Raw genomic sequence first — 12,483 nt, forward strand, 5'->3', positions numbered from 1 at the left:
AGTGCATCAATTATTTCATTACCACTTGTCTATCAGATTGTGTAAATTAATTGAAAAGTGGTGGAAAAGTCCATGTTGTAGGCTATTGGCCAACATTATGGTCAATATTGGCCAGTCAGTACATTGGTGCATATAATGTGATAGTTAGTCAGACTCACGCTACAAGTAAAGCTAGCTATAATTTGCAGTTGTAGTTTCTTCTTGTTGCACGCACTCCCATAAATGGGGCAAGAATTGGTCTACATGGAACCATATTAAAATCTGCTGTGTGAATACCCATAGTATAATCCTTCAATATAGAGTACATGAGGATTTGCTTTGCTTTCAAATAGATTACTGTGTGGGTAATTTAATTAAAAAGTATGCAATGACTGCAATCCAAATTCAAGGTTATTGAAACATTTTCACATTTAAATAGTAAATTTTGATGATTCATTCATTTATTTGTGAGCTGAACTCAATATTTTTGTGTCTAGTAGAAGTGTAGGATTAATATGTGTGTAGTATAGTTACTGCAAAAAATTGAGATATGGAACACTGTATTACAAGTTTAACCAATTTCTTGTAGGTGAATGCCGCAAATTTATTCAAATCATTAACAAAAATGCTACATTATTGCTTGTATTATGGTACAGCATGGTTCTGTGTACGTCATCGAATGAGTATTGGCTAATTGGAGTACAAGGCATCAATTTCTAATTCTAGTAGCTATTAAGGGATCAAATGCCCCCATTTGCACTCATTTAGAGTTAATATAACTACCATTCAACCTAATTTACTAAAAGCATTAAGGGCTGGGGTATGAACGTTTGGACAGTATTTATTGTGGGATATTAGAGCATCAGACATATCGAATTGCATTCTGAATATGAATAATGTCATTCTGATATCAAATAATTTTGACTTTTGAAATTCGCAATTTAATACACATTTTATGGCAAATCATTAAAATTGATATTTTGATATATAATAGTACTTGAAGTAAACTTTATAAATCTGATGATTTATACTTAAAGTGTATGTAAGTGGGATGAAAAGCCGATCAATTGAAAATTTTGACTTTCAGTATTGAAGATATGGATTTTTTTTCCCAAAACACCAACACAAATTAGGTCTTTTTGGGAAAAAAATCCATATCTTCAATATGAAAGGTCAAAATTTTCAATTGACCGTCGGCTTTTCCTCCCTGCTACATACACTTTAAGAATATGTCATTAGATTTATATAATTTACTTTGAGGACTGTTATATATCAAAAATTTGAAAAATATCAAATTTTTATAATTTGTCATAAAATTTGTATTATATTGTGATTTTCAAAAAATGAAAATTATTTGATATCAGAAAGACATGCTTCAGATTCAGAATGCAATTCGATAGGTCTGAGGTGCTCTCATGTCCCACAAAAATACTGTCGAAACGCAATAAACGCTTCATTTTAGATCCCTTAATGTATACACTGTATTACAGGTATTAAATGTTGCAGTAAAAGAAAACATGTAGACGCATATAGGATGCGAGAATCATGAGCCTAAATGTTCTATTCCAATGAAAGTCTGCACTCCCCTGGTACATGGTGTTGGAAATATCTTCCACAGGGGGAGTATGAATTCCATTTAGAATTAATACATTAGGCAGCTCCAGCTGAATTTCATACACCCTCTGAGAATATTTTTGTACCCAAGATATTCAAGGTGATTCTATATATTATAGCGTACAAGCATGTTGGGTTTAAAAAAACTGCCCTGATACATTGGTAAATGCACATGTTTGAGATCATACTGATATTTGGTATTCAATGCAATGCAAATATATGTCCTGCCTGTTAAGGTGGACCTGATTGGATCAGTTGTCTTGTGAAGCAATTAGCATTTGTTAACATAATGATTTTGTTAAATAAAATTGTGTATGCCAAACCCCATCAAAATGAAATTTGTGAAGAAAGAAAATATGCTTTTAAACTCTCTGATCGCCCCTGTATAATTTTATCCTGTACTATGATCAACTCGTAATTGGCGGAACTCATGACATTGTGTATTGATATAGAACGGCATTCACACAATTTGGGCGTAGCACCTACACAAAGTGTGCTTTGCATATTGTGTGATTTATTCACGCAAACGTAAGTTAGGGCTCAATTAACACGCGCAGTTACAAAAGAACAAGAAACAGAGAAATGAAAAAGGTAAAATCATGCAAACAAATAATTTAAAAAATAGGCAAATGTTAACATCACCTTAAATGAATGTTTTGTAAATAAAACATGTCTCCATCTATGGTGTGTTTGATTTGCAAGTTAAAATTTGAGATGCGAAGAATAGATAAATAATGTGCTGTTAAAATGAAAATGTCAGCAAATTCAGTGTTAATGTATAAATGCACAGATTTTGTCACTATTTGTGAACTATAGTCCAATGCTATAGTAGATGCATTTTATTACCAATATAATTTCTATTGTAAAGATTTCAACAGAATCCATTACTGTACAGGTTTAAGTGGTAATATTCACACGATTCTTTATTTGCACTACAACAATTTCAAACATTTAATTGTTTTTACACTTGCTGGTTTCATGTGCCCTACATCAACATACAATTCCATTGTTGTAAACATAGTTTATGAATTATGAATCAAGATGAAAACAAAGAAACTTAATTGATGTACATTTACACCACTAATTTAGCTAATTGTTCTTCCTTTTGTTTCCCATATAACAGGACCTTCTACCAGAACTGCACAAACACTTTACCGCTCAGAGCTTCCATACATCCATGTATGGATCATCATGGTTTCTCACTCTGTTTGCTGTCATATTACCCATCTCATTATCATGTAGAATTATGGATGTATTTATATCAGAGGTAGGTGACATCTTGTTTGTAGAAATTAATGTAAAGTTAAGAAACAATTTTTATATATAGTTTTCAGTAACCATATCGCTGTACCTTTGTCTGAGTTGATGGTTGTCTTGACTTAGGACTTGGTGAGATGTTGTGAGACATGGATGCATAGTATTAAAATACAGATATTGTTTGCTTTTTTCCAAATAGAGTCATGTATACATTAGGTTGGATATTATGACACATATCCACCACTTTAATAGATGTGATGCATATACCCTAATCTGACCCTGAACATCTACTTTGACATTACAAATGTTTGGTTTTCCGTATATCCTATTGACATAAATAGACTTAACTTAAATTGCTGTATGTTTGTGATAGTGGTGCATCTGTGCAATAGCATTATCAAAGGGGAATTGGCTTACTTTACCCAGCATCGTATCATATCCATTTCTACTGTCAAAATGGGAATTCTGGGCAATAGCAGAAATGTATATTTTCATCATGTTCATAATTGGGTTTTGGTAAATGTATTGTTTTAATGTTATATGGAAAAAATAGATGAACCTCTGTTCACAGGCCGTAGTCTCCACCGGAGTGCCCATCTTTCAAAGCGATTGGGCCAGACTCCTCCATATACCTGTGAGAGGGATCACTACACCTCCCCAACGAGTCTGTTTTCATTCGGGCATTGAATAAAGCCAGTGCCCATTTTGTGCACCTGGGTGGAGAGTGGCAATGGGGGTGAAGAGTCTTGCCTAAGTGCATAACATGTTCACATCTCGGGGACTCAAACCCAGGACCTCAAACTACCTACCTATTACACATTGAAATCTTACACGCCTGCACCACCGTGTCCTGTTTGATTGTTAAATGAACTTGTTGTTACTTTTTGTGTGTTGATTTTCAGGGTATGGAGACTATATTTAGGGTTGGTATTGCTATTCTACAGCTCAATTTAGATGAATTACTTAAACATGATATGGAAGAAATGCTTAGGGTAAGTCAACTAGTTACTTTAATTGTAAGATTTAATGATGAAAATGTGCATTTTGATCTCTTTGGTTTATGAGATGCTTAATCCATTAATAAAAAATGTTCATTTTCTTGGTACAAATTTGTTATACGTAAGTTATATGCAATAGCAATAAGGATTAAGAGTCAAATTTAAGATTAGAGAAAGATACTATGAGCTGTGTTTAAGAGAAGAAAATGTGATTCAACATTTGGGATAAGGAATTAGAGTTACTTAGCTGAACAAAATTCCATCCTTGCATCAATGCTAATTGAATTAGGCTGTAAAGTTGCAGCATTTCTTACAAGCAAACTGAGCTTATGTACCTTGAAGGTCTGTCCTTCATAAGCATGCACAATGTTCCTTGATGGATAGGCTAACCCTGAGTATGCTTACACAAAGTTAATATACACCTTTAAGCAATAATCAGGATTGTGTAACAAGCCAGTAGTTTTACAAAACCTAGACTGTAGACTGACTGAGATTATATTTGTAGTCATATCTCATCCATTCAATCTCCAATGAATATTCATCATTCTTTTTGCATTTATTCATTAGTGTGTTTGTCTCCAACGTGTATGACAGTTCTTTACAACATGTCTGCCAGTGTGCACCAAATTAACATATATACTTTTGTTACATTCAATAATAGTCCAACATGGACGAACACAGTTTTCTTCCAGTTAACCAATTTGATTCCGATTATTGTTGATGCCAGTTTCTAAGTGTTATAATACCTTAAGGGAAGGGGTATGAACGTTTGGACAGTATTTATTGTGGGACAATAGAGCACATCAGACATATCGAATTGCATTCTAAATACGAAGAATGGCCTTCTGATATCAAATAATTTTGATTTTTGAAATTCGCAATGTAATACACATTTTATGGCAAATCATTAAAATTGATATTTTTGATATTTAATAGTACTCAAGTAAACTTTATAAATCTGATGATTTCTACCTAAAGTATATGTAGGTGGATGAAAAGTCGACGATCAATTGAAAATTTTGACCTTCGTATTGAAGATATGGATTTTTTTTTCCAAAACACCAAAAAAATTTGGTCTTTTTGGGAAAAAGATCCATATCTTCAATATGAAAGGTCAAAATTTTCAATTGATCGTCGGCTTTTCCTCCCAGCTACATACACTTTAAAACTATATCATTAAATTTATAAAATTTACTTTGAGGACTGTTATATCTCCAAAATGTGAAAAGTATCAAATTTTAATAATTTGTCATAAACTATGTATTATATGGTGAATTAAATAAAAAATGAAAATTATTTGATATCAGAAAGACATTCATCGTATTCAGAATGCAATTCGATAGGTCTGATGTGCTCTCATGTCCCACAAAAATGCTGTTGAAACGCTCAAAACGCTCATTCCAGTTCCCTTAATATTTTTACAACTAATTGTTCACACTGCAACAATGTAAAATATTTTTGCATTTTAATTTTGCTGATTTAAAGTATTCAACATAAAATAACACACTGCATAAACAGTTCTGTGTGTTTAATTTCGGAAAAGCTTACAGGAAAATAGAAAGCGCCAACAATAATGTTGTACAAAAAAAAGGAAAAATGTCCACTTTTACCACATATGTGTTCGGCTTTCAGTTTTAGGCATGAGAAGAATCAGATCTTGTCAGTCATGAATTTCAAAACATATATGTATGATCTGCCACATCAACTTAGAGTTTAGGATTACGATTTTTTTTTCATGTTGCATTAATTTTATGAACATTTTTTCTTCCAGTTTTTACAGAAAATAGCACCAAAAATCCATGAACAGGAGCCAGAATTACTGATGAGTACAGCATATCAAGTCAGATATAATGCCAAGAAAATGAAGAAGTAAGTCTCATTATTCCTAGAAGCTTTTCTTGAGATTGTTTCTGTACATTAAAAGTATGTATGCATTGGACATATAATGATTTTCATTTGATACTTATATTAAAGGTAGGTGCTTTGATTATAACACATGATGTTTTCTACCTTACATTGAGCAAGAAATCAGGAGCACTACTGTTATTTGAATAGATTTCATGAAGCATTTATTAAAAGCATCAGCGTAAAACTTGTTTCATGCACATAAAATATTGAATTAATCATTTTACAATTTATTGATGTTTGTGTTGCATTGTTAATTCTGTGTTTTACGATGCTGTTCTTAATTGTCAATATTTATTAGTTATTCCATTTCACAATACTACTTTCAGAAATGAATATTTGATAACCTGTTAACACATCACGAGACAGGATATTTTATTATTTTTTGCTTCAGGTCATTAATTATTTCAATTTAATAATTATCGCTAGCATGCATGTGACCTTGTTCTATATGCTTGAGTACATTTATCCAATGCTGGAAACACTTATTTTTGATATACAATATATGTTATCATATATATATGATTTACAGTTTGAAAACAAATGCTACAGTGAATACTGTGACAGCTTTTCTAAAGAATTAACAAGTCTTTATCAGATAATATAATTATTATAAGAATTAAATTATTGCGATTTAGGTATAAATTATTGCAATTGATGACATTTTTAATGCTGTGTTATCCCTTGTTATAGGTTAGAAAAGGAATACCTAGCATTCAAAACCAAGGAAACAGAAGATCAAGTGGAAATGAGGGTAAGATAATAAGATAATATCCTAGCAAAGACTTGACTCTGAATAACCCTAATAAGCCATATTGGATTGTTACAGTTGGGACCAAAATGGTGACCTCCGGCGTTTATCAGCAAACGCCCAAAAGCAAAGGATAATTGGCATCTTACAAAATATGTGCTTTTACTGCCTAGTGTGTGTTATCGGCACAACACATTACACACAGATGCAATCAAGCACACATTTTAAATCAAAGTTGGCCACATGCATAGTAAAGTAATGTGAAAGTAAGCTATTTTGCCCTCCATGAGAAACGCACAAACTAATGAGGAACCTGTCAAAACCCTAACTACATTATATGGTAAAGTTTGTCTGGGTTTTAGATTAAGATGAAAAGTCATTTAAACAGGTGTTGGTACAAAGCAAACACCAGCAGAACTTTCAGGATGAACAAATACCCTCAACTAATCTGAAAGCACACCTCAATCATATTTTGGCATGTCTGCGTCTTCCTATCAACAGAGATTACGAACAGAAAACCGACTACTGAGACAAAGAATTGAGATCCTAGAGAAGGAGAATGAACAGTTAGCTGATAAATTAATCCAGGGTCAATTATTACGTGCCCAGGAGGCAGAGGAAACCTACACCACCAAAAGGGAACTAGAGACGGTCAAACAAAGTGACATTGAGAAGGCTAAACAACTAGATGCCGCCCAGACTACCATACATGATTTGAGAGAAAAGGTTGGTATCTGAAGGTTTTTATGGGGTTTTTAAGTAGTAATAGTTAGCAACTCTAGGACATAATATACTTAGGTTGCCACAATGCAATTGATCAGCTAGATGATCTTTGTGTTTATTATTAACCTTTTAGTTGTAATTATTCACTGTTGAGAAGATTTAGAATAGGATTGGACATAACAGGCCAAAGTGTAAATTTCTTTTGTAGCAAATTATTTACCAAGTAGATTTTCTTTGTATCATGCTTTGCACAATGCACATTGTGCTGAACAAAATAAAACAATGGGCACAGCATTTGATGACAAATATTCAAAATAATTAAAATTGAAAAGCAAGTTAAAAGGAAAGAAACAAATTAATGATCAACTTCTTCGAATAATTGACCACAAGTAATATTTTGCTTATAGTTTTTGTAAAAATCTACACAGTGAGAACAAATTTGTGTCAAAACTATGAATTGCAAAGGTATAAAGAACCTTCTATTTGTCACTGCTTAATTTTGTTAATTTTTCATTTGATTTTGATTACCATTACATTTTCTTATGTCTATGTGAAGTTTGATGGTGAATTAAGTCTTTGTTACTTTTTGTCAGAATAATTTTATGTTTTGAAATAAATGTGGACTGTTATAGCTGTGTGTCTGTCCCAATAGGGCTGTATGAAGCATTAGAAGATTGTTATTAACCTGTGGGGGACAAGTCCCAGTATAGCACTATTAAAATATATTAGTTGCACATTAGTGATTTGCATCAAAATAATAATAATATAAGTAGTAGTAATAGTCATGATTTAAGCATTATTGTTTAAGTTAAAAGTTAATTAGTTCACCTGTGTTGTTCTTAGATATTGTTTGGGAGATATAGCTCTATAAGAATAACATATTATTTAATAACTACCTGTTTTCTTGCACTCCTTCAACACATCTATGCTGTGGGTAGCCAACATATAACAACTGGTATAGACTACTATAATAACAGCTTGTAGCATAAATCACTGGCAAATTTTTAGGCACTAAGATTTGGTGCTGCAGTGATTCACAGTAGCGTGAAAACCAATGTTTATGTTTTGCAGAAATTAAAGCAAGTTTACTGAAAACATGCCAGAATTGATTTGAGGTTAATGTATTCACATCTTTACTTGGATGGGTATATTTTAATCATAGTGGATCAAAAAGTTTCCTTGGTATATATCAGCGAAGCATATATGGTGATAAGGTTAGAAGCAGTCTGTCAACTTATCTACAGGATGATTACCCTGTGCACAACTATAACCATGTAGTAGTATCAGTAATTCTTTCAGCTAATCAGTAGCATTACTAACCAATATTAATCTACTCACTTTAAATTACACTGCATGCACTTCTACTGGATTGACCTTTGACCTCACAATAGCCTCTGCCAAATTCGCCATTGAGGCAGCATTATGGACTTGGGCCGAGGACACCAAAGAAGGTGCCCACGACACCCCAAAAGATAATGCCCACGACTCCCCAAAAGATGATGCCCACAACACCCACAAAGGTTGGTTCTCTTCCCTCGACACCTAAAAAGTCACCTCCTACAACACCACAGAGACTCCCTACAAGCTCTAGGGTGGCTAAACCAAAACCAAAAGTAAGTTATATACATTTCATTACTAACTGTTTATCCATTATGTTGCTGACATTTTGTTTGTTGCATTTTGTATATAAATGATGCACTAGTCAATGTTAAATGATGGTTATGATTTCAATACTACTGCATACTACAAGCAGTATGGTATCATATATTGGAGATCGCCTTTTTGTGCAGAAAACTTTTTTGTTTATTTGCTTGCTTGCTTTTTTAAATTCAGAATAAAGCACATCAGATTGATTTTTGCCATTTTTTGCTACTGAGATACATCAATTTTGTACGCAGTCACTATTCTGGAGCTATGTATAATAGCTGTTATTAAAGTCACCATATCCTGTGATTTGATCATCTAACAGGGTGTGGAATTTGCATTTTTAGATCCCAAAGCCATCTCATCTTTGCTGCAGTAATGAAACCTATAAAGCAACTTTGGATTGAATCTGACATGAGATTCTTGGCAAATACACATTGCCAAAATAGATATAAATATAATGATAGGGTCTTAGCTATGATGTGAGCATATCGGTTTCCTTGATATTGACTGGTGCATCGGCTCATATAACATCTCTTGCATGCTGTCACCCAGAATGCCATTAATGCCTTTTGCATCAGTACTTTACATTGCTTCAATTGATTGTAACAAATTGAAAGCTAAATTTGTCAAGTTTTCATTAACATTCCTTTCAGTAGATACAAATATATTCACAAGTTTACTCTGACATATTTCTGAGATATCTTTTATTCACATGTTACAAATCAATCAAATTTCCAATGAAAATTTGTAATTAAGTTTGTAATTTTCTAAGCTATGCCTAAACAAGCTCAAAGTTGTGACTGTATTTGTGTTTTGATATATTTGGACTGATGTCACTTCATTCAAGTTTCATGTAGTACTAACATTGAATTAGTTTGCATTTATTAATTTTTGAATGTATTGACATGTTTAGATTTTGAATATTTTTATTTGTATTGGTTTTCTTAGATAGGTTTTCCACTGTAGATGTGTATTTTTTTTCTTTTTCAAATGTAAATGTGATTCATTTCAATTTTAATAGTTTTGTCCTCCCTTTTCAATTATTTGTATTTATTTATTTAATGATCAGATGATATGTTGGTGTTTGAGGATAACCATTTCATCTTTTTTGGTGTAAATATGTTCTTTCCTGTGTCACCTACTTATGGCAAGTTCCAAAATTGCACCTCCAGTGTTGTTAAAAAAACATGGGCTGCACTGGAAGCTTATATCTCACTTGAATGTACTCTAGCATTCTAAGCAACCTGTATGTTACTATGGGAAAATTATTTAATTTGTGTTCATCATAGAACTTTCCCACTACGTACACGTGGTGGACGCAGACGTGAACATGTATTATTGCACAAACGGCGATTGGTCAGTTCAGAAAATGTTGCAGCTGCACCGTATGCCACGTGTTGCTACCCGCAAAGTTGCTGGTTAACCGAGAGTTCCACAATGAACACAAAATTAGCAATTTTCCTATTGTGCAGATTGTCTGTATATCCACTGACCTGTGTACTAGATTAGTATTGGTAGCTATAAATTCATACAAAAAGAGACGTGTTGTGAGTTGTGTACACCCTGACTTCAAATCTATTCTGCTTTTGTATTCTGTCATTCTCTTGTCTAAATCATTCATTATCAAATGAGTCTAACTCCCCAAGTAGACCTAACTCACTTATTTAACCCATGCAAAATAACAATAACCAATATTGAAATCCTGTCCATGGACTTCCCCACATCTCTCCCATGCAGATAATAACCCCAGCTCTCCATACAGATAATAAATGCAGATCAAGGCTGAGCAGAAACTCAGCTTGGAAGGAGACTGCCACAGTGACCACTCAGAGCACCATGTGCTCTGACTCTCGCAATAGGCCATCATTAATGGCATCTCTGCATATATTTTATAAAATCTAGTACAAAACAAGACACACTAGTTACTATTGTAAATTTGTACTTCCACATCTAAGTCATTGTGGATTGTTAACTTGTGGTGTATGCCAAGGTATTTTCCTTCGCACACTCTTAATCACCAACATGTTTCAAGATACTATTTTAACCCATGGAAGTTGTCCCTGCTCTCCCCCTTATCACTGCCCACCCCTCTCCTGTACAGACAATGGACAAGATCCGTGGAGCAAGCACAGTAATGCGGGATTTAGTAAGACGGGTAAAGTATCAAATACACTCCTCTCTGTGATAATTATAACATGTGGTGTCGTCGTCTTATGTTTGGCTAACAAGAACTTGGAAAGTATATTCACTGTGTCTTAAAAATTTCTCTAATAACTCTATCATCAACTAAGTCAGCATACAGGATTTATATTTCACAGAATAAGCTTACATTGTGGCTATACTGGACTGAATCATTACTAAATTATCTTATGACAAAGTGGTGAAATGTGGTATAGCTACTGTATGGAGAACAGGATCTGCTTGTGACGGTCCATGTCAAAAAAATTGAGCCAATCTTAAAAGTAAAGCGACATAACCATGCAACACTAGTGAACAAGAAGACTAGTAGAGAAAATGATCTTTTTAAGATCTCTTTCAAGCATTATGAAGATTCTCTGTTCATTATTGCTATACTTCATTTCACCATTTTCATACTAACTTGATATCAAAACAAAATATGAAGTCAATAAAGTTGGTTTAATTGAATGAAGTTTAAATCTAAAATTTATTTAAAAGATATATCCATCAATATGCTTGAGGGAACGGCGTATGGTCAATAGGGCGAGTTTAAAACAGAGGTTTTCAATTATATTTCCTTGCAGGCCATGGAGTACCAAAATCATTTCAAAGACTTATGCTTGAAGGTCAAATACACCTTCGATTGATATGTTAATTGTACATTTTAGAGCTGTTCAAGGCCAACCACAATTTGTTGGCAGGCTGGATGTGGTCCGCAGGTTATTTATTGAGAATCCCTGGTTTAAAAGCATGGGTCCTCAACATAGGATTGAAACACATACTTCCATGCAAATAACAATAAGAACTACCAACTGTTTGGTATAACATCACATGTCACCTTATCTTTAGTAAGCTACATTTCCCAAAAGATGAGTAAATAGCTGTCCTACTACTATTATGATTGAAGATGAGCTAATTTATAAGTTGAATTTAATTAAGCAAACATTTTTAGGGTGATCAGATTCATTGTTAGCCGGTGGTTGTCAAGTCAAGTTTTAGTAGTATTGTAGTCATGGTTGTAGTTTGGTTACATGGTATTGGTTGTATATTTTTGGTTGGTAGGGTATAATACACTACATGAATTAGAATATGTGGTTAGTGGTAATTCTGCATGTTATTGTAGGTGTACAGCATAACTGTAGAAACCCTATGCATACATTAATAATCACTTGCACATACTACACACAAAATACAAGTGCATACATATATCTTACTTGCCAAAGTTGATTATATCTCCATACCATCAATATAACCAAGTTCCTTCCTATATCAGTATTTGACACATACCTATAAATAAGAAAGTATGTCTCTCATCCTTGTTATCTATGGCAAACCCTAACATTTTACCATCCCTTTGAATCAATCTGCTGCATTTTCTCCACCCATTCATATCTGATATTTGAAGTGGAAATTATAGATTATAATAACATT

General features: G+C 33.3%; 1 protein-coding gene across 7 annotated transcripts in view; it reads left to right on the forward strand.

Annotated features, from left to right (window-relative positions):
* LOC140138020 (EVI5-like protein) overlaps nt 1-12,483 on the forward strand; it is a 69,927-nt gene that overhangs the window by 35,381 nt on the left and 22,063 nt on the right. For 4 of the 7 annotated variants that reach the window (XM_072159851.1, XM_072159852.1, XM_072159855.1 and 1 more), the window contains exons 7-13: nt 2,717-2,860; nt 3,753-3,842; nt 5,620-5,717; nt 6,447-6,507; nt 7,006-7,230; nt 8,619-8,840; nt 10,976-11,029. In XM_072159851.1, coding sequence (XP_072015952.1) covers nt 2,717-2,860; nt 3,753-3,842; nt 5,620-5,717; nt 6,447-6,507; nt 7,006-7,230; nt 8,619-8,840; nt 10,976-11,029 — 894 coding nt within the window. The remainder of the gene's footprint in view (nt 1-2,716; nt 2,861-3,752; nt 3,843-5,619; nt 5,718-6,446; nt 6,508-7,005; nt 7,231-8,618; nt 8,841-10,975; nt 11,030-12,483) is intronic. The other 3 variants (XM_072159853.1, XM_072159857.1, XM_072159858.1) reach the window with 3 other exon arrangements.

Source organism: Amphiura filiformis, chromosome 17 (assembly GCF_039555335.1).
Source record: "Amphiura filiformis chromosome 17, Afil_fr2py, whole genome shotgun sequence".
Lineage (NCBI taxonomy): Eukaryota > Metazoa > Echinodermata > Ophiuroidea > Amphilepidida > Amphiuridae > Amphiura > Amphiura filiformis.